Source organism: Mustela nigripes, chromosome 2 (assembly GCF_022355385.1).
Source record: "Mustela nigripes isolate SB6536 chromosome 2, MUSNIG.SB6536, whole genome shotgun sequence".
NCBI classification, from domain to species: domain Eukaryota; kingdom Metazoa; phylum Chordata; class Mammalia; order Carnivora; family Mustelidae; genus Mustela; species Mustela nigripes.
This window is the reverse complement of record NC_081558.1, coordinates 21,239,068-21,261,743: the sequence shown is the minus strand read 5'-3', so window position 1 is coordinate 21,261,743 and position 22,676 is coordinate 21,239,068. Positions and strand designations below refer to the sequence as shown.

Sequence of the window (22,676 nt, the reverse complement as noted above, 5' to 3'; positions counted from 1 at the left end):
GGATCTTGCCCTCTCCCTTCAAAGAACAACTTCTCTTTATGTGTAGGGACATTTTGCCCAGGGACATCCCTTAGTTCTTTCTAGAAAGACTCGACTGTCCCAGGGTTTCTGTTTTTACCATTATCCAAGTTATTTCTGGATCTCCTAATATCAGTGATTTTAATGTTTAAGCCTTTCCACTTCACTTTTCTTCCTCTATAGCCGCTGCAGTTTGGTGAAGCAAAATAAACAGGCCTGTCTCCATTGCTAGAGACCCCAGGCCATTAATCTTTGAGGAGGAGCTGCCCACAAGTTAGAGATCTACCAACTTTCTCACAGGTTGCACTGAGTTTGACCCCTTGCACAGAAAAGTTAAAGCCAATGTGCCCGGTACCTATTTTGTGATCAGGTATTGCTTTCCTTTGTTAGAGATCAACTTTCCTTCCCTTTATGGCAAAGAATCCTTAAACCACTGAGACAATCCCATTGACTACAAAGAGGATGATGCAACTGTTTTATATTTTGAATGTGGTGGTGGGTGTCAAAACTTACGGAACTGGGTGTCAAAACTTACAAAACTATCCATTTAAAAGGCCGGTTTTTACTGTACATAAATTTTACCTTGACTAAGAACACCACCACCAATTCGGTTTAGTAACATGGAATAATGATCTAGAAAAAAGATGGTTGCATTTAAAGTTTATGTTGATACCTGAAAAAGGGGGAAGAAAGGGGGAAGAAATCCAAAGAACTTAAAACCCTATTTTGTTGAACGAGGTAACTTTCCCTTTTAAAAATTTCTTTGTAGGGGCACCTGGGTGGCTCAGTCCTTAAGCGCCTGCCTTCAGCTCAGGTCATGATCCTGGGGTCCTGGGATTAAGCCCCAAATCAGGCTCCATGCTCCGGGGGAAGCCTGTTTTTCCCTCTTCCACTCCCCCTGCTCGTGCTCCTTATCACACTGTATCTCTGTCAAATAAATAAATAAAAATCCTTAAAAAGTAAAACTTAAAGTTTCTTTGTAAACGGTGCTATGAGTTTTGAGGCTATAAATACGTCTTAAAACTTAAACTGTTTATAAAAATGTGTCGAGCTGTACACTTAAAGTTAGTTCACTTTATGCACTTCATGTTACGAATCAATTAAAAAGTTTTTCAGGACGATTTAAAGAAAACTTCTGGGTAGTAGTCACAAGGGTATATATCCAAATGGGAAAAAACCCAAAACCCCACTTATTAAAATTTGTGTAGTCTACCTAAAACAAAAACAAAAACAAAAAAAAACATACAAAAAAACCCCCACCCCACTCTGAAACAAACTATGCTGGCGCTGCCGTGCACGACCAAAGCCCAGCAGCGATCGGTACACTGACTCACCCCCGGAACAGGCCTCCAGTGGCGCAGCTGACCCCCGCAATACCTGCTCCCCGAGGCCTGCGGTAGGCGGGGAGCCTCTCAGGGGTGCTGCGATCCCGCACAAAGGCCCATGGCTCCCCGACACCAGGGGCCTTCGGGCCCACCCAGAAAGCCTGTGGACACGCCCGCCCTCCGTGTCCCACTGCTGGCCAGGGAATCGCCGCCTCGGGCCACCCCGCCACTTCACTCCTGGGCGGCCGCGCTGACGTCATCGCCCCGCCGCCCCGCCTCGCACCGCCGTTTCATCCCGCCCCTTTTCCCGGCGTGCGCCGCGGTGAGGCTCCTCGCCCTCGGCTTCTGCCTGTCGTCCCAAGATGGCGGACACAATGAGCCGGCGCGGCGCCGGTTGGCCCTGAGGTGAGTGTGAGGAGGAACGGTCCGCGAGCCCTCGCAGTCCGGGCAGAAGAGCGTCGCACGTGCAGGAGGAAGAAGGGAGGAGGTGGCCCGGCTGTCGGCCGCCTTTGCCCTCGCCGCCGGCGCGGCACCCGCCCCGCCCGGGTCGGCCCCTCGGCAGCCAGCCCGCCTGCCCGCCCGCTCGCCGCCGGGCCCCGCCCCAGCCCTGCGCCGCCGCCGCCGCTTCCAGCAGCCGCCGCCATGAAGCTGACCGACAGCGTGCTGCGGAGTTTCCGCGTCGCCAAGGTGTTCCGCGAGAACTCGGACAAGATTAACTGCTTCGACTTCAGCCCTAACGGCGAGACGGTCATCTCGAGCAGCGACGACGATTCCATCGTGCTCTATGACTGCCAGGAGGGCAAGTGAGTGCGGCGGTGGCCCTGGGCCCGAGTACGACGTCGGTCGGTCCCACCCTCCTTCCCTCCCGTGGCCCAGCGCTCGCCCCCGCCGCCCGCCCCCGCCCCGGCCCCGCAGCCCTCCCCCGGCCTGTGTTGCGCTCGCCGTTGCCAGGGCCAGGGCCTCTTCCACTTCTAAGCCGCCCAGGAGACGTTTAATTTTCTTTTCAAAAAATAACGAGAGTGATAGTAACAACGTTACTATTTTGTATGCCTAAGGCCTCCTGGAAAACCGCTTCTGCGTCGCTTGCCAAATCCCACCTTGACCTTGACCTTTAAACGCCCGGTCTGCCCACTTCGGCCCCAGCAGGTAGCTTTTCCGCTCCTCCGACTGTCAGAGGTGCCCGTCAGCTCTGGCCCCCGCGCGGAACCGCAAAGGCTGCTCTCCTACCTCAGTCAACAGCGTCACAGCTCGCTCTCTCTGCCCTCCTCAGTGACCTCGATTCAGCCCTGGCACTCCGCCCATCTCCTGCCCCTCAGCTTCCCGAGGCCTTCTGCCGGAAGGCCGCGTGGGTTGCAGTTCTTAGCTGTCAGGATTTATTTGTTGTGCCTCTTTGGGCGCCCTGTCTTCCTTTCTGTTCCAAATCATTCTCTTACTCCTTGAGATCTGCTGTCCGCATTTGTAGTTAACTTCTGAACAGCATCAGAAACTTTTCCTTTTTGCCAGAAAAAAACCAACTTGACTGTCCCATCTCGACCTAAATGGGAACCTGCTATGAAAACAAAGAAAGCATCCTCTAACAATTTCGTGTTTCCTCTTACACTTTTTTTTTTTTTAATTACACTTTATGGTCCGCTTGGAATTGCCAGAATTCAGGGTCTGATCCCGAAAATTCTAAATTCTGTGTTGCCCCAAGTCCTCTGGAGACCCACTGTCTTGCATATCTGTAAAGTCTTAAATGCACATTTTGCCCTTTAATCTGGGCTTCTGTCAGCTTTGCCTCTCATCCTTTGTAGACCGGCACTCTCCTTGCTAAACTGTGAGCACCTTTGGAGGAAAAACTGGTTTAGGCTAGATTTGATTTTCCTCAGCCACTTTTCCCTGAGTAGGCTTATGGATGTTTTCGTTGAATTTGGTGGCTACTGGTTTTGTCAGATTTCAGTTTGTTACCTGGCTGCAGGTAATATTTTTTGAATTCCCAGGAGTTTTCTCTATTTTCTCCAGCTGTTCCTTTTGGCTATTGATTCTTTGAACGATTTTATTTATTTATTTACATGACAGAGATCACAAGTAGGCAGAGAGGTAGGTAGAGAAAGCGGGGGAAGTGGGCTCCCTGCTGAGCAGAGAGCCCTGGGCCTGAAGTGGGTCTCCTGATCCCAGGACCTGGAGATCATGACCTGAGCCGAAGGCAGAGGCTTAACCACTGAGCCACCCAGGTGCCTGCCTGTTGTTTTAAAAGCGATGTCTTCTATAAACTTTATTTTGGAACTTGTCTCTTCATTTGTGAATTTGGTTATCTAAAGTAATGCTGTTTTGGTCTAAGCTCTATCTTCTCCCCAAGTTTTTCCCGCGGGGCCTATGAAAAAGTATTACGTAACTGGCTCTGACTCTGCCTGCAGTATGCGGAAGAGTGGCCTGTAGTGGTGGTCTTGGGGGAGGAGAGAATTGTTAGCTGGACCATTATTCATTCAGTAGGTGGATTTCTGTCCAGGTCTGGCCATTTGAATCAGATTGGAAGAGAGAGTAACATAGAGTTGGAGTGGGCATCAGGGTTCCTGGGTCCTGGAGCTAGAAGTAATTTGAAGCTGGCAGGCTTTATAATGTTCAGTGTTTGTGCACAGGATAGAACTTCTTCCTGTAATCTGAGGAGAGATGTATATTCTCATTCAAAGGACATGAAGGTTATGACATGTGACAGCATTCCTTAGCAGTTTGTCTCCATGTGTGGCATAATTTCTACTTGTTGGGAGCAATGACTTAGACGTCATGTCTTGTTAAAAGTAAAATGTTAATTTCATGACATAATGTGGTTTATTCACTCATGTATCAGTTTTACATAATTACAGACTTGCAGAAAAGTTAGAACATTATTTCAGGTATCTCCCATATCATCCAGTAATCAGTTACATTTTACCTCTTTTGCTTTATCACTCTGTATGTAAGTATTGAGGTAAGCATATTTTTCTGAATCATTAGGGAATAAATTGGATGTGTCAAGCTCCTTATCTCTGAATGCTTCAACATGGGTTTCCTAACAATTTTTACATAACCAGAGCACAGCTATCCAAATTAGAAGATTTAGTGTTGATAGGGGCACCTGGATGGCTCAGTTGGTTAAGCAACTGCCTTTGGCTCAGGTCATGATCCTGGAGTCCTGGGATCAAGTCCCACATGGGGCTCCTTGCTCAGCGGGGAGTCTGCTTCTCCCTCTGACCTCTCCCCTCTCATGTTCTCTCTCTCAAATAAATAAGTAAAATCTTTAAAAATCTTTAAAAATAATAATAATAAAGTCAAAAAAATAAAAAGAAAATTTAGCGTTGATATAACAGTATAGGGTACACTCTTCTAAGTTTTCTCTTATCTGTGAATTGTGACACTGTGATCTGTGTTAAGAGAGTGGCCTCGTAGTTAGGAGACCTGGGCTCTAATTTGGCCTTGTCATCAGGTATTTAACAGTGGTCATATCACTTTAGGTGACCTCTTTCACCTTTAAGAGTCCACAATCCTAAGTGGTAATGTGAAGGAAAAATACGCTAGTCTAAGTCAATGTCTAAGTCTAGTCAATGAACATTGGTAGAAGAATCGTGTTTTTTTGGAAGGCATAGTTATCTCTACTAGATGGTACTAATATTAGAATTTGGGAGCTTGAAAATGGCTAACGCGGGGTTCCTTATGCTTAATATTTTCCAGTTTTTTGTTCATTTTGTCCATGTTAACATCCACCAAGTGATTTTCCAACTTGAAAGAATAAGAAAGATACTATCTGCTAGATGATGAAAATTATTCATAGAGAAGGCATTATTATAATTTACTCATACCTGATCACAAGAATCATAGTTTGTGGCTCAGTGGGTTGAGCTTTTGCCTTCAGCTCGGGTCATGATCTTGGGCCTGGGGTCTCTAGGGATCTGCTCTGCCGGAGCCTGCTTATCCCTCTCTCTCTGCCTGCCTCTCTGTTTGCTTGTGATCTCTGCCTGTCAAATAAATAAATAAAATCTTAAAAAAAAAAAAAGAAAGAAACTTACAGAATATTCATGGAAAAATGTAGTGCATGGGCTTCTTAAAGATCCTGTGAAATGAATATAAAAATTAGGCCTTTGCTTTCAAACTAGGAGGTGATATGAGGTAAAAATTTCTGTCATAAAGAACAAATCTTGGGACGCCTGGGTGGCTCAGTTGGTTAAGCAGCTGCCTTCAGCTCAGGTCATGATCCCAGCGTCCTGGGATCAAGTCCCACATCGGGCTCCTTGCTCGTCGGGGAGCCTGCTTCTTCCTCTGCCTCTGCCTCTGCCTGCCATTCTGTCTGCCTGTGCTCGCTTTCTCTCCCTCTCTCTCTGATAAAAAAATCTTAAAAAAAAAAAAAAGAACAAATCTTATGTTAGTGTTCTTGATAAATTTGAGACAAATAGACCATATATAAGTGGAACTGAAATTTCCATTAAACCACACCCTTTAATGTTGGCTCTTCATGATATATCTTCACTGTTTTAGACAGACTGATTTACTGGGATAAGTAAGCTTCTTTTCTTTTTCTACTTGTTGAAACAGAGTCAATGATTCTTTTTTTTTTTTTTTTTTTTTTTTAATTATTTATTTGAGAGAGAGAGAGACAGTGAGTATGAGCGAGGAGAAGGTCAGAGAGAGAAGCAGACTCCCTGCAGAGCCGGGAGCCCGATGAGAGATCGGGACTCAATCCCGGGACTCCAGGATCATGACCTGAGCTGAAGGTAGTCACTCAACCAACTGAGCCACCCAGGCACCCAGAGACAATGATTCTTAAGAGCAAGAACACGTGCCTGTGCATGCATGTGCTCACTCACTATTTACCACACAGTAACCCCCAGCAGAACTCAGGATGAGGGACTCAGCAGGGTAGCCTTTGGGCTGATCTTTTTAGCTGAGCTTTCAGTTAAAGGTGAGAAAGTAGAAAATTCAATGCATGTTGAATGAAAAGTCTTGTTTGGAAATAGGGTTTATGTATTGAAATTCTTGACCTCCTGACATTAACAAAAATTGAAAGGGCAAATATTTGACTTCTTAAAGTTGCCAAGTAATCTGATTGTTTAGCATCTAGGTTCCATTGAGAGGGTGAACTTCTTTCTTTTTCAAAATTGGAACTCTTGGTAAACATTGGTACAGGATTTATAAAATTCTCTTACACCTAAATGTAGAACATGGTGAAATTTTTGGTCAGATTTTGCTGAGACCTGTTTTAGCTTGATCTTTGATCCTCAAGGTTCTATAGAGGGAAACACCGAAGATCTTGAAATGCATTGTTAACCTTTAGCTTGGAAATACGTGTTTTGCTTTAAAAAAAAGAAAAGAATCACTGACTAGTTTTTTCCTAGGGAGAGTTAGCCTTGCCTTCCTTCTATAAGGCTCAGTAAGTATTTCGGACTTGCAAGATAGGAAGGATGGATAGCTTCTGCAACAGCAGTTATATTAGGAAAGACAAGCAGTTTTGTGTCTGGTTTCAGTTTTGATAAATCATTTCTTCTTGAAAAAATACCTTATTTCTAAATGAATGGCTTAAGAAAAGTTCTGGTCCCTTTGGTATGACATATTCCCATATCCCTCTTTGTTACAAGGTGTGACGTGTTTTATATGCCTTTCTTCCCAAAGAGATGTATTTTTTCTCAAACTTAACTTCTGAACATTGTAGTAAAGACTCATTTGAGCCCTCAGATTTACTTACACTTCATAACTTCAGCATTTGGTGTTCAGAGATGAAAATCTGTTACACTTGATTGACTCCATTTATTTCCTCCCTTTTGGAAGAAATTCTCTTTCTTTCCAGTGTTAGAGTTTCCCAAGAATCCTCATCCTTGCCACGTCATTAAGTGCTTCTTTCTATATGATGATCCCAGATTTGGGGGATGGAGGATTTTGATGGTTTTTCTTTCTCCATTTCCTCGTCAGACCAAAGAGAACTCTGTACAGTAAGAAATACGGCGTGGACCTCATCAGATATACCCATGCAGCAAACACAGTCGTGTACAGCTCTAACAAAATAGACGGTAAGCAAGCCTTCCTTTTAGGAAGTTATGGTCATGGTTTCTTTTGTTAAATAGTTCTTGGAATCTTTGTGACTACTTCTGCTTTGGTTAGAGTTACTTTAATTTAAATATTTATCTGTGATGTTAGCAGTGCCAACATTGTTACAACTCAAGGGATGCTGGAAGTAATCCATTAGTACTTTTGAAGAACTTGAAATGAACTATGAAAGGTCTCCAGATTAGAATGGAGAGTGGGTATATAAAACAATGAATTATTTTTATAGTTTGTACTTCTTTAAACTTGAAAGAATACTTTTAGAATAAATACAAGGAAAGAATACTTGACATACAGCAAGTGGTAAATAACCACAAATGCTTGAACTATGGTAATTTAGGGACCTCAGAAGAGTTTTCTGTTGTACGCCTACCTTTTATGGTCTGTGTCATAAAGGACAGTGTACTGACCTTTATTATCTTTGATTCCAGGGACTTTTTTAGATACGAATTTTGTCCCTTTTCACTTTTATTTATTTTTAAAGATTTTACTTTTAAGTAACCATGGCCACACCTGATGTGGGGCTAGAACCCATGACCCCGAGATCAAGAGTTGTATGCTCTACTGACTGAGCCAATCAGGCGTGCCCTCTCCTTTTAATTTTTAAATAAAATTAGTATCTTTGAAGAGTGGAGAGTTATTTTTAGAAATTTATTTATTTTTTAGAGAGCATGATAGGGGTGAAGGGAGGGAGAGAGAGACTCTTAAGCAGGCTCCACACTCAGCACAGAGCCCAGCACGGAGCCCAGTGTGGACCCAACTTGGGGCTCGATCTCAGGACCCTGAGATTATGACCTGAGCTGAAATCAGGAGTTGGATGCTTAACTGACTGAGCCACCCAAGTGCCCCTGCAGTTACATTTGTCTAATGTCATCCAACAAAGTTGGCTTAGACTGCTATTTTGGCTATGCCTATCTCAGGGCAGATGGGCAGAAGTCTTTTTTTTTTTCTTTTTTTCTTTTTTTAATGAGACTTTTCTGCCTGTACATGATTTTTAGTAAGTATATCATTTCTACTTTTCATGCCTCTATTTCAGAAGTGGTTTTCTAAGTAAGCAGTGCAGTTGATGCTTTTGGACAAGAATATAAATCATTAGGATCCTGAGGAAACATATCTATGTGATCATCTGAATGACTGGTACACTTCTTCTGTTGGGGTATTTTTCTGGGTGAATAAATGAGAGGATTCTCCAAATATGGTGCAAAATGAGGCAAATGTGTAGCACTTGCAGCTTTGCTGCCAAGCCTCTGCTGTGAGGACATTGCCTTTCCTGTCTCGAGTGCATCCCGAAGAGTTCCTCCAACGCTCCGTTTCCTTTTGCCTGATTCCAGGCTGAGGTAGTAGTTTGTACAGTTTGAGGGTCTATGATACCACCCGGTACAGGAGATAACTGTACAGGCCACTGCCTTGCCAGGAACAGCGCACCAGCTACTGAGTGGGGCGGAGAGGATGGCGACGCCCTGCTCATCTCTGGGAGAACAGGTAATGGGGAGGAAGTCTTTTCTCCTTAGGGCAGGTGGGTCGTTAATAGAAGTAGAACAACCAGGAAGATTTTGTAGTTGTCATTCTAGAACTTTGAAGATTTTCAAAGAAAACTATATTAGAATTCCGTTTTGGAACATACAAAGGGTGCGATTTCCCCTCTCCCCAGTCGGATGCCCTGTTATTAGAAAGTACCCCTGTGAACCACTGTAATGACTTGGTGCTTTCAGCCTCTTTGTTTCTGTGTTCTGTTTGCCTCTAGAATGTACTTTTTGTGCTTTGGCACCATTTCTTATTGCCTCCTTCTCAACAATTGCTTCTTATTCCTAGTCTTCTGGGGGACATAGCACTTTATCCAGTTCTGTTTTTTATGGCACTTCATTCCCTTGCTGCCACCATCTTTTTTTGTTTACTTTTTCAGATAGAATCCCTTGGTTTTTAAGAGTGTTTGTCTTTTTCTCCCCAAGTACAAGCCTCTGTGATTATTCCTTTCTTTGATACTGACAAAATCTCACCGCTCTGACTTGTTTGGTATATTCATGAGTTTGATTTTTAAATCTCTTTAACCCAAATTTCCTCATTTGTCCTTTTGGTTATTATTATATTTTGGTATTATTATTATTATTATTATTATTATTATTAATAGACTCTTTTGATGCACAAAGGACCAGTGGATAGTTGGTTAATTTAAAAAGTAGTAGGACATTACTTCTCTTTCCATTCATTTTGTTTTTTTTAAATGATTTTTTTTAAAAGATTTTATTTATTTATTTGGCAGACAGGGATCACAAGTTGGCAGAGAGACAGAGAGAGGAGGAAGCAGGTTCCCTGCTGAGCAGAGAGCCCGATGAAGGCAGAGGCTTTAACCCACTGAGCCACCCAGGCGCCCCCTAATGACTTTTTTTTTTTTTTAAGATTTTATTTTTTAGAGTGAGAGAGGGAGCACAAGAGGGGGATGAGGGGAAGAGGGAGAAGCAGACTCCCCACTGAGCAGGGAGCTCAGTGTGGGACTCGATCCTGGGATTCCGGGATCACAACCTGAGCCGAAGGCAGATGCCCAACCAACTGAACCACCCAGGCGCCCCTCCATTTGATTCGTTTTCATGTAATTGTATATCCAGTTAACATTTAGGTCATGGTTGGATGACCACTATTGGAGAACCCTGGACAGAAGTGTTATGCCAGAGTCCAGTCTGTCTAATCCTCAGTTTAGCCTGGCTGTTTAATTCTTTGAGCCTGCTTCTCAGCAGCTAAATGTTTTTCTTTAAGGCTTGCCATTGTTTTTTATTTATTTATTTATTTTTAAGATTTCATTTATTTACTTGACAGCAATCACAAGTAGACAAAGAGGCAGGCAGAGAGAGAGGGAGAAATAGGCTCCCTGCCGAGCAGACAGCCTGACATGGGGCTTGATCCGAGGACCCCGAGACCACGACCCGAGCTGAAGGCAGAGGCTTAACCCACTGAGCCACCCAGGCGTCGCAAGGCTTGCCATTCTGTGGGCACTGAAACTATTGTGTTTTGGGGGGGGTGGTGTGGGCAGGGTATTTTCACAGGAGAGGTTGCACTGTTAACTGTGCAGAAGCCAATGATGGTGGTTAACAATGATTTTAAACATTGTTCTAAATGACATCAACTTGAGAACTCTGCTTTTGAATTATGTGAACTCTGTCGTGCCCATTCTTTAACTTTGGAGAGAAATTACTTAACCTTATTTATTCACACCTTGCTTAAGTTAGGGAAAACAATGAATTCTTTGACCTTGTTTTTAAGATGAAAATACAAAGTAATTCCTTTAAAAATAATAGGATATCATCATGCCTTATTTGTCTTCTTACAGATACTATTCGTTACCTGTCCTTGCATGACAACAAATACATCAGATACTTTCCTGGACATAGCAAAAGGTAAGAACCAAGTGTTACAGAAATAGATAGTTCTTTTATGCCTGAAGTTATCCAGAGACTAAGAAAGTAGAGAGATTAGTGAACTGAAGCTAGTTCCTCACTGCTGTTTAGCATCCTTCTTAGTCTTCTCTTCTTAACCCTCCCTAAAACAGTCAACACCTGATTAGCTGAGGTTGTGGAAGCAGGGTTGGAACTTAATTAGGAAAAAAGGTGGATTAAAGATACTCAGTGGAAACATAGGTAGTACAAATTATGTTTATCATTTAGGAACTACAAGCAAATGGTCCCTTAATGAAAGGACCATTTACATGTACGAGGCCTCTTCCAGTATTGGTGGCCCCATTTTAGCAGGCCCCTACTTTACATAAATGTGTTCCATTTATGTGAAGATCTTTAAATAATTTTTTTTTTTTTAAAGATTTTATTTATTTATTTGACAGAGAGAAATCACAAGTAGATGGAGAGGCAGGCAGAGAGAGAGAGGGAAGCAGGCTCCCTGCTGAGCAGAGAGCCCGATGCGGGACTCGATCCCAGGACCCTGAGATCATGACCTGAGCCGAAGGCAGTGGCTTAACCCACTGAGCCACCCAGGCGTCCCTATGTGAAGATCTTAATGAGGATGCAGAAATACTTTGGAAGTCCAAAAGCTTGTTTCCTTCTTCTACTTTGTAATGCATTTTGTTTCTTTCTCCTACCCCAGTTCCCCCAGTGTCTTTTTCCTTCAGTTTTTTCAAGTTTGGGTTGAAAGTTGAACATTTTCCTTTGGATGATACTTAATCACTGAGGGTATTTCCTTGTCCCTTGTTTGCACATACACATTAACCTAGTACAAGTTGGAGTGGCACAGAACCCTGACAGGAGGTGGACCAAGAGTACCTTGTTTCCGGCTGCACTTCTGATTGGGCAGGGCAGACCTGTGTTGCTGAAGATGAAAGGTGGCACAATAGTTACAGTTCTAAACAAAGAATGGCTTGGGACAAGTAGATGTTTTGACTTGTTTGTAGTCAAATTAATGTTCACAAATGTACTGTCGGTAATTATAAGTTGATTGCAGTTGTTTAAAATTCTTTCGAATTATCCCTCCTCCTGATATTCTTTTTTTTTTTTTTATTTTTTTAAGATTTATTTATTTTTTTTTTTGACAGAGAGAAATTGCAAGTAGATGGAGAGGCAGGCAGAGAGAGAGAGAGGGAAGCAGGCTCCCCGCTGAGCAGAGAGCCCGATGCGGGACTCGATCCCAGGACCCTGAGATCATGACCTGAGCCGAAGGCAGCGGCTTAACCCACTGAGCCACCCAGGCGCCCTGATGTTCTGATTGTTAGATGACTTTGTGCCTCTTTTGTTTTGAGGAAATCAAGGCCATCCCAAATGCGTTCTTTTCAACTTCTACCCCTTCTGTTTCTTTCTTGGAACCTTTTCCTTAAAAAAAATAGCCTTTCTGCCTTGACAGAACCATCCTCCTCTTTCTGCTTGCTTCCGTCTTAACTAGACCTTTTCTTTCTGCCTACAAACTTAACTTGGTCTTCCTTATTTTGAATCTATTTCTTGAACCTCTCTCCCACTCCTTTTAGCTGTCAAACATGAAAGAATAATCTGCGTACTCCCATCTCCACCTCCTCACACTCATTCACTGTTTAAATCACTCATTCCCAGAGTCATTTATGGTGCTTTTTCCAAGCCATTTTATTTTCCTTTCCCTGCTGCCTCCAGTTAAAATCTGCTGCCTTGGGGTTTGGTTTGTTTTTTGTTATTTTGGCTTTTTTTGGTGCTCAACTTCTTGGTAACTTTTTTTTCCCTTTGGCAGCTTACTTTTCCCATCTTGGTTCTACTCTTGATTCTTGGCCTCTCTTTTCTCCTTTTGACTTTAAACAAGGTTCTACCTTTGCTTTTCTTCCTCTTTTGACATTTTTCCCGGTATCTCCATCACTCATTTCATTCACCCTACTCAGATGGCTTCCCAAATCAGTATTTTTAGCTCATGTTTATCCTGACTTCCAGATTCAATTTCCACCTCCAGGTTTTATATACATCCACGTAGGCATTTCTTTCATGCCCCCACCTGACAGGTACAGGATGCCATCCCTCCTCATTACATGCCTTGGGCCAGCTCCTCTCTGTTTGCCTCATATTTCTTGATTACTGTCCCTTCTAATTATCCTGACTCAAAGCCTGTTATCTGTTTGCTTTCTTTCCCCTGCTTTCACATCTAGTGAGCTGTTAATCCTGTTGATTCTGCCTAGGTTTAACCTCATGTGTCACTTGGCTCTGTATTCTCTCCTTTCCTTCTGCTCCTGGCTCATGCCCTGTTAAGTGAATTATTGGCAAATCCTAATTAATCTTCCTGTCCCTCATCATCGTGCTTTAGCATCCTGTTACAGCTCTGACCACTTCACAGTTGGTGTCTGGAAGCTTTAATGGTTCTCCACATCTGTCTTTTCCTCCCCTCTGTAGTCAGGCTCACCTCCCTCAAGCTCTGACACATTTTCTCAGCATTATCTCCTAACACTTGAGTTGAGGTGAACTCCGTGCTGCTTCCTGAATGTTGGCCTCATCTTTCCTGTTTGGCACCTTTTTTGTAAAGGCATATCCCATTGAAATTCTGTCCACTACATGTGCTGCTTCTTCCAGAAAGCCTTCTCTGTCCCTTTCTTGGAGTTTTCTGGACTAGACAGTTAAGCTTTCTTAGAGTTGAGATTTTGCTCCTCGTTGCATTCCCTTTACTTCTCAGCATAGAACCTTGTGCCAAGAAGACTTCCTCTGAGCTTTTGACCTGAGTACCATGGCATTAAAATTACATGTCCATATGCATTCTGCTCACTCTGCTTTATTACCACCTCAGCATTCCCAGGATATTTTGGTTTACAGTATCTTTAAATGTTTAGATTGAGGAACTAGTATGAATATTAGTTGAGTTATATTGCAAGAAATTTTTCTTTAGGTAAAAACTTTAAAAAGAGCACATTTTCTCATTTTCTATTCATGGCTTAAATTGTAATTCTTTCCAGTGGAACCAGAATTTCCTGAACCCCTTTCATGTCATCCAGAACTTGAACTTTCTCTATCTGTTTACGGATTTAAAAAAAAAATCCGTTCACAAATGAGCCGTGCAGTTTGGTTATCTTTTTTACTTCAAACTTTTGTCAAAATGAAATAGCACAATGTTTCCTTTATAATCTTCATCTATGGCACCAGCTTATGTATCTATGAAGTGTTTTTATAGCCAAACCCACATGTGAAACTACTCTTCCATAATCCAGAAGGAAGAGTTATCCAAATGTTTGTTTTCACAAGGGCTTTTCTCTATAGGTGGTACTGACTGTAGAATCATAGGTACTGTACAGGTCATAGATCTCCTCAGTTGGGTCTGTGGTATGGTCTGAGAGGCAGGTGAAGTAGAGTCACATGCTGTCCTTCCTCGAGTGCCAGGCCCAAGTACTTGGGAGGTGGCAGGTGTCTTCAGAGCGTGGCAGAGTGAGAACATAAGCAGAGGGGACAGGAGAGCTAGGGGTGAGCCTTTGGAAGAAGTGTCTTTTTGTGAACCATTCTTAATGCTGTACCCATAAGGGGGACCGGTATCAGAAATACAATTGCCATTAGCATAGGCCTGTGGCTTAGTAAGTGTGGTGCCCAAACCAACAGTCTCACCGTCACCTAGGAGCTTATTTGAAGTGCAAGTTCTCCATCCTTACCACAGACCTGCTGGATTAGAGGGTCTGGGAGCAGATCCCAGTAATCTGCATTTCAGTCCACCCTCCGGTGATGCTGATGGTACTCAGGTTTGAGACTGTTGGTGTAGTCTGCAAAACTCTAGTTAAGGAATCGTGAGGGTTTTTTGTTTGTTTTGTTTTGTTGATTGATATATAGTTTAGTACCATAAATCCACACAGTTTAGGTTTTCAGTATATTCACAGAGTTGGGCAACCGTCACCACGAATCCAGAACATTTTCATCACTCCCAAATAGAAACCCCTTAGCAGTCACTCCCTATTCCCCCTCCTACAAGTCCCCAGCGACCACTAATCTACTTTCTGTAGCTTTGCTTATTCTGGACATTTTGGGTAAATGAAGTGAGACAGTGTGTGGCCATATTTTATGTCCAGTTCTTTCACTTAACCATGTTTCCAAGATGCATACATGTTGTAGCATGAATCAGTGCTTCATTTCTTTTTATTATTAGCAAATAATATTTCATTGTATGGATATACCACATTTTGCTTCTCCATTCATTAGTTGATGGGCATTTGGATTGTTTCCACTTTTTGACCAATGCAAATAATGCTGCTGTAGACATACGTGTACATTTTTGTACAGACATACATTTTCCTATTTCTTGGGTATATACCTAGAAGTGCAATTTCGAGGCCATATAGTACTTATCTATCTTTAACTTTTTGATGAATTGTAAAACCTAAAAAGCAGCTGCACCATTTTACATTCTAGTCAGCAGTGCATGAGGGTTCTGATTTCTCCATATCCTCAGCAGCACTTACTATTTCTCTTGTAAAGTAGTATCTCCTTGTGGTTCGATTTACATTGGACTCTTAACATTTTTATGCTGTAGTTTTAAGTTTCTCTTTTCTTTGCTGTTAGTTTCATTCATAGGGCTTTTCATTATATTAGTTGCCTTTGGTTATTCCAGATTGCTTGTGTACATATGTTTCTTAAAATGGCAGTTTTGGGAGAACAGGTGTATGTAGGTAGACAAGTACCTGTGGTTTAGAGCTCACATCCAATTTTTGCAGATGTTTTGCTTCAACTCTTATTTGTCTTGATGCATTGCAGGGTGGTGGCCTTGTCCATGTCACCTGTGGATGACACTTTCATTTCTGGGTCTCTTGATAAGACCATTCGACTCTGGGATCTCCGGTCTCCTAACTGCCAGGTAATGGTACTCACAGTTACACTTTGAGTGTTCTCTATGGTAGGCAATGTCGTCAGCTCTTCCTCCCAAGGGAGAAAGTATTGGTTCCATTCTGAGATCCCAGAGTCTTTCTAAACTTTGGAGAAAATCTGTCTTCCTGGTGGGTAGCTCATAACTAAGCTAATACCCTAATCCAGCACATACTGCATTATGCTCGGTGGCTTTTTGCTTTCAAGACTATTTTCTTGAAACCCGCGAGCTATAGCTTTATTCTCAAGGGATTTGTTTTTATTTGAATTCAGTGTCTATAGAATTGTACAGTTAGGGTTGATAAAGCCAGTTGTATGGAGACCTTTTTGTAAAAAGCCTCATTTTAGTTAGTTTTGGGCTTTTTCTGTTCCCTAAGTAGGCAGGTGCCTATTGTGTTCCTTTCTTAAGTTTTCATTGGAAGAAGTAAATTATATAGTGGTAGGATCCTGGGTTCATTAACTTTTTTTCTTATTTTTTCTTAGGGTCTCATGCATCTACAAGGCAAACCTGTTTGTTCCTTTGATCCAGAAGGGTTAATTTTTGCTGCAGGTGTCAATTCTGAAATGGTCAAACTTTATGACCTTCGCTCTTTTGATAAGGTAAAATTTTTAAGTCTTTGAGCTATCTTGGTATTACGGAAGTGTTGAAGGGTAAGAGGACAGCCCTTTCTATGGTGGATGAGGTATGTGGTAGACATTAGAGAATGTCAGAGCAATAGTTCTCCTTTTCTTAGTCAAAAAGGAATCTAAAGGGACGGAATGAGAGTTGGCTCTGGCAGGAGGAGCACTGATGGGCCTTGGGCTGGGGTTGCTGTCTTTATCGTTTCAGGGGCCATTTGCGACTTTTAAGATGCAGTACGATCGGACTTGTGAGTGGACAGGACTCAAGTTCAGCAATGATGGTAAACTCATCCTCATCTCCACCAATGGCAGCTTCATCCGTCTCATCGATGCATTCAAGGGAGTGGTGATGCACACCTTTGGGGTGAGCTGACAGCCTTGGAGCATGGCTGTTTCTGTGCTTCTACCTCCTGGGCTGAGAGTTATGCCAGCTGGTTGATGGAGACCAGCAGTTATCTTGGACTCACTGATGGAGGCACAGGCTTGCATTTTCATTCTGAACATGACCTTAACTTCTCTTGGATTCTGAGACACTCACTTCTCACATAGTGACCCAAGTTTGGCGTTCAGATACAAAATAATTTTTTTTTTGGTAAAGATTTTATTTATTTACTTGACAGAGTGCACGTGAGAGAGAGCACAAGCAGGGGGAGAGGGAGAGGCAGACTTCCTGCTGAGCAAGGAGCCCAGTGCGGGACTTAGACCCTGAGATCATGACCCGAGCTGGAGGCAGACCTTAACCAACTAAGCCACCCAGGTGTCCCCAGATTAATTCTTAGCCGTAATAATTTTCTTGCCTCATTGAATGTGGAGTTGGAGATGGGGGTGAATTGTAAAGGATGGCAGCCTTGTGTGGAGCATTGGTGACACTATGCACAAAGAAGAGAGGGTTTCATGGAAAGGAAGGTGATTATGAGCTAGCTCCGTGTTTGCAGGCAATTATTTTATGTTAACAGGGCTGTGATAAGAGAGCTGTTCTTATTTTTAGGGTTATGCCAACAGCAAAGCTGTCACTCTGGAGGCCTCGTTTACTCCAGACTCCCAGTTTATTATGATCGGTAAGATTTTCTTTATTCCCCCCTTGGGGTATTTCTCTGGTACTGTGCATTTATTTGCATATTTTTATTAGTTCTAACTAATTAGGATACACTCTTACTTTTTTGATAGACGTTCTTAGATTTCTGTATAGCGTGTTACGCCAAAGGTGTGATGTCTTTATCCTCATTTTGCAGTTCCTTACCAGGAACTGGCATTAATGTTGGTCTTTCCTGGATCAGCATGAGTTAAGCTCTATAGGCACAATCTTACTAGTAGTACTAACTTCCTGATTTAACCCTACTTTCCGTTGTCAGTGGCTCAATGCTGGTAGCCCCCTTTTTACATGAGAAAATTGAAGTTAGAGGGGAAGCGACTTGCTTAGGAACAAATAATTAGAGTTAAGATCAGTTTCCAGAGTGTCCTTTCTTCACTGCCTCTCTTCCCTCAATTTCTGATGAGGGGCCAGGTCCTGAAGCTTGGCTTTTCTCCAGATGTCAGTCTGTGTCTTTCCCACTTGCCTTTGCATTGCACCTTGACTGTTGTATTTTCCCTTACATTCCCTTTAGGTTCAGAGGATGGCAAGATCCATGTCTGGAATGGAGAGAGTGGTATAAAAGTAGCTGTGTTGGATGGCAAACACACAGGCCCCATTACCTGTTTGCAGTTCAACCCCAAGTTCATGACCTTTGCCAGTGCATGTTCCAACATGGTATGTGAACATGGGAGATGTCTTCCACTTAGGGGCCCTTTCTAGTTAGGGTGGTGGATGGTTTAGTGAGCATAGCAAGCTGTGTTCTGAATAGGTATGTGACAAGGTTCCAGGTTCTTATTCCTCAATTGGTGGCTTCTCTGATCCACCTAAAATCTGATCTCCGCTTCGACTAGTCTTTCACTCCCCCCCCCCCGAATTGATTGATTTATTTCAGGGGTGGGTAGCAGAGGGAGAGGGAGAAGCAGACTCCTGCTGAGCAGGGAGCCCACTCAGGGCTTGATCCCAGGACCCTGAGATCACGACCTGAGCGAAATCGAGTCGGATGCTTAGGGACTGATCTTTCACTTTTACTTTTACCCTTCTTTCCTGATCTGAGATCACCTCTGTATTGCTGGGAGATCGTAGGCTTTTTGTTGTTGTTGTTGTTTTAAGATTTTATTTATTTGACAGATCACAAGTAGGCAGAGAGGCAGGCGGGGTGGGGGGTGAAGCAGGCTCCCCACTGAGCAGAGAGCCCAGATCCCACCCTGATATCATGACCTGAGCTGAAGGCAGAGGCTTAATCTACTGAGCCATCTGGGCGCCCCATCAGGCCAGTTTTTACTATGGCCCCTGGATTTATACCCAGACTACTCGGGTCTATGCCTGGTAGTTTTTTTGCCTTTTATTTTCTTTTAAGATTTTACTTATTTGAGAGAAAGAGCATCTACACGAGTGAGGGGAGGGGCAGAAGGAGAGGGAGAAGCAGACTCCCTGCTGAGCAGGGGGCCTGATGTGGGGCTCAATCTCAGGACCTCAGGATCATGACCTGAGCCAAAGGCAGATGCGTAACTAACCAACTAAGCCATTCGGGCGTCCGTTATTTGGTCTTTTAAAATACTTTGAATCAGCCTTTTGTGGCTGCAGCCTCTTAGTGTGCCTTTGCTTTGGTTTATGCTGAATTCTCAGTAATTCATACAGTTGATCATAACTCACTATTTAGAATTTCCTGTATGCCTCTGTCTCTTCATAGGCAAGGTGGGCAGAACAAAGTGAAGTGTGTCTCAGTCTCAAGTTTGTTTTGGATCACTTAAATCTATCTGGTATTTGAGGATGAGGGATTTTGCTTCTAGCCTTCCCAGAATACAGTTCCCCCCCCTTAGCTCTTTTTATTTGTTTTCTCTTTCTCCAACTGAGGAAACAGTGTTAGAAGGAAATGCTTAAAGCTATCCAGTTCAATCCCTCTCACTTTTTTACAGCTCAGGAAGGAGAGGGCCTGTTGGAGGTCACCTGGCAGATTAGCAATGAGTCCAGGTTACCCAGACCTCTCCGTCCCAGACAGCTTTCTTGTTTTTCCTTACCACTTGGGCACTGGAGTGGGAGGTAGACAGTGTTGGAGACAGAATCAGCTTACTTTCGCATGGAGGGGGTGTTTCTCCATAGGTTGCCAGAATGGATTGGTCATGGGGGAAGGCCACCAGCCACAATCCCTCCCCCATTGGGTTTGGGCAGTGTGATGCTGTGGAGAGGGGTAAGAACCTTCAGCAGAGAGGAGAGAGGCTTGGCTTTTAAAAGTTGACTTCTATTTCTCCTTGCAGGCCTTCTGGTTGCCCACCATTGATGACTGACCTAGGTGCTGCTTGGCTGTTTGTGTACAGTGAGGGTGGCCAACAGGAAAGAACTCAGAGGGGACTGAGATAATGGATTGGATCATTTGACTGGGCTGGAGAGCATTCTTCCACATGGCCTTCCCATGGATGTGCTGTACATCTGCTCAAAAGAAAGTACTTTGCCGAGCTTCTTCAAAAAGACTCTTGGTGTGGCAGGTTCTATCAGGACTTAGATTTTCCAGCTGTCACTGCACTGAGCTCCTCCAAAGGAGTGACCAGATTCATGATTAGGGTATACTGGGGCCCTCAAGACGCCTTCAATTTTGAATGTATTTGCTGCTGAAGAGCCGGTGAAGTTGTTAATTCTGCACATCCCTTTTCCCACCCCCATAAATGCATGGGAAGCCACAGTTCTGGTTTTGAGATGCTAAGGGCAGCTCAGCACCCCTTGCCCTCACCCTGCATGTCTTGTTACTGGGTCTCCCTGTGTCATTGTGGCATTATTCCACAACCATCATGTTACTTAGGTGCCAAACATTTACAGAAATAAGTCTTCATATATCTTGGGGTAAGAAAGGGACAGATTCAGAAAGAAGGACCTTGCTTGCCAGGAAGCCTTGTGAGTTAGTCATCTGAGGGTGGGTGATCTGGGCATGCCTCAAAGCTCTGAGTATTGGGTGGGAAATGGCCCACGAGCCTGAAAGGGAGTAGGGGTTGCAGGTAGTTCCTATGGCTGGGAGGTTTAGCAGTAGCCTTGTGTGATCCCCATCATCAAGACAAACCTGCGGTCTTTCTGGGTGCCTGCCGAGCTTGGTTTTGTACAAAAGCAAGGTGGGAGTCTATTTTTGTACATGAGATACATCACGCTTTCCTGTGGGCCAGTATTGTGGAGTGAGTCTGAGTTGTTTACACTGATGCCTTCCCTGCCCACCACAAATTGTGTACAGAGTCTCCAGATGATTCCACCCCTTTCCCAGCTCCTAAGCAAGAGCTGGCTCTAGGCCTGTGTTATATGTTATATTTAGCCTTTTTATATAATGACATGGGGTTTCTGTTGTTTGTATTTTAGCACAGTGTGTACACCTTCATTTAAATATATCCGTGGGTGCATACGTATATATGTATATGTATGTATGCATATATATATATGTATATAGAATATGTCACTTCTCAGAGTTCAGCAGAAGGAGGTGGAGTCCGGCAGCCCGGGAGAAAGACTGCATCCTTGCTAATAGTGTTTGCCACAAGTGTTAGTGAGTCTTCTCTATTACCTTTTTCCTTTGGGAGACAGAACGAAGCAAAGCTTCAAGTGTTTGCTGTTCCCATGGCAGCTAAACGAGGGTCTTGGGATAACTTCCCTTGTGTTCCTCAAGCCGCACTTTGGGGCCCTTTCTGCAGTATTTGCCCCCTTTTTGCTCGGTGATGCTCTGTCTGCGCCTGCACGTGTGTGACAGTCACTCTTGCATGCCTTTTGTGTCTGGCTTCTGATGTCTGGGGACAAGATGCTGGAACCAGAGCATTTTCAGTTTGTTGGAAGCTGCTTTTCCAATTACAGGCCATTCCTGTTTACCTGGTATGTCTGCTTGCTTCTTTTCCTTGCCTTCTCTTAGAAGGGGGAGAGGTCTTGATCAGGGTTGAGATGAGCTAAGGCTGGCTCATGGCCTTTCCTTCCCCTGCCACGGCCGCCTTAGAGCAGGACCAGTGGCATGTTATTTCACTAAGTTCCCAAACATGTAAGCAGGTCACATGTTCCCTGCAGATAGAGAAACAGGCTCAACGAAGTTATGACTTACCCAAGAGTACATAGCTGCTAAGGGGAAGCAAGCCATTAGCTGCTTTTGTTCAGCAGCAGGAATAGGCTGTGAATTGCTAGCAATTATAGTTTCGTTTTGTTAGCGGTTACTTTTCACTGGTTCCTCAAAACTTAAAGGGCAAGGGGCATACATCTTCCAAAACGTAGACTGGAATCTGCAGCTTCTCTGCAGTGCCACCCACTCTATGTAGCTCTGCCTTCTCAGAGTAGAGGGACTTTTAAAAACCAGATGATCTGAGCTATTACTGCTGCCCACTCCTGGCTCTCCAGGATAGAAAATTCATGGCAAGAGTAACTGTTCAGAGAGTGCTAGAGACTGGGGGTTCACAAGAAGGGCTGCGTAATTCACATACTTGTAACCACAGCAGCCACTTGCCCGTCAGCAAGGAAGAAGACTTCTATTGAGCTTCTGGTGTCCAGAGCTGAGGTACCACATCCTTTGGGATATGCATGGCACTGCCTCTTTCTAGGGACCTGTGGCTACAGAGCTGGCTCCCGAGTGTGCAAGGGAAGTTAAGGCTAGAAGTGACTGGAGACGATGTGGTGGGAATAGGGCAGAAATAAAGGGGTCAGAGGGGCTGGGGCTGCAGGGGTGCGGTCAGCTAGGAGTACCCTAGCTCTCTGAGGTAGGAGGGACCGCACCCATACTCTCGAGAGTCCAGGCCAAAGCCACCAATTTGTATGGGACACTGCACTGCTCAACCACCAGCCAGTGGGTGTTGTGTTTTTTTGTTTGTTTGTTTGTTTTTCTTTTTTTTATTTTTATTATTTTTTTTTAAGGGGAAAAAAACTTCCCTGTTGCAATCATACTTAATGCATATTGAAGAAATTTGGGGAATTTTAAAATGAATCAGTTTGCCACCCAAATGCTACAACTGTTAATCTTTTGGTGTTACATGTTCCTCTAGACATTTCTGTGCATAGATTTTTGGTGTGTTTACATAGTTGTTACTCTACTGTATATACAATTTTATGTCCCTTTTGTACTTAACATATAAACATTTTTTCCATGTTATCAGTCTTAAACAGAATTTTATGGCTGTGGCCTCTGTTGAGTTTCTATAGCATTGTTTGCCTGGTTCTTAGAGTTGGAGGGAGGGGTGGATTGTCTCCTGTTAGTCTTCCTGACTCACCTGGGACTCATGATAATGCCGTGTGGATGGATTGTTGGGCTCCCTGGGACTGTCCCCTCCCTGGTGACCAAGGTCTGGAGGCTGGTGGGAAGGACCCCTA

The 22,676-nt window shown here is 43.7% G+C and overlaps 1 protein-coding gene across 1 annotated transcript; it reads left to right on the top strand.

The window, feature by feature from the left end:
* The first annotated feature begins 1,692 nt into the window (after positions 1–1,692).
* Positions 1,693–20,828, top strand: WDR82 (WD repeat domain 82). Its single transcript, XM_059389878.1, has 9 exons — positions 1,693–2,146; positions 7,260–7,357; positions 10,714–10,780; positions 15,563–15,662; positions 16,154–16,270; positions 16,500–16,655; positions 17,280–17,349; positions 17,896–18,038; positions 19,619–20,828. The coding sequence occupies exons 1-9, from the start codon at positions 1,986–1,988 to the stop codon at positions 19,646–19,648; spliced, it is 942 nt and encodes a 313-aa protein (XP_059245861.1). The 5' UTR covers positions 1,693–1,985; the 3' UTR covers positions 19,649–20,828.
* Positions 20,829–22,676: the final 1,848 nt, after the last annotated feature.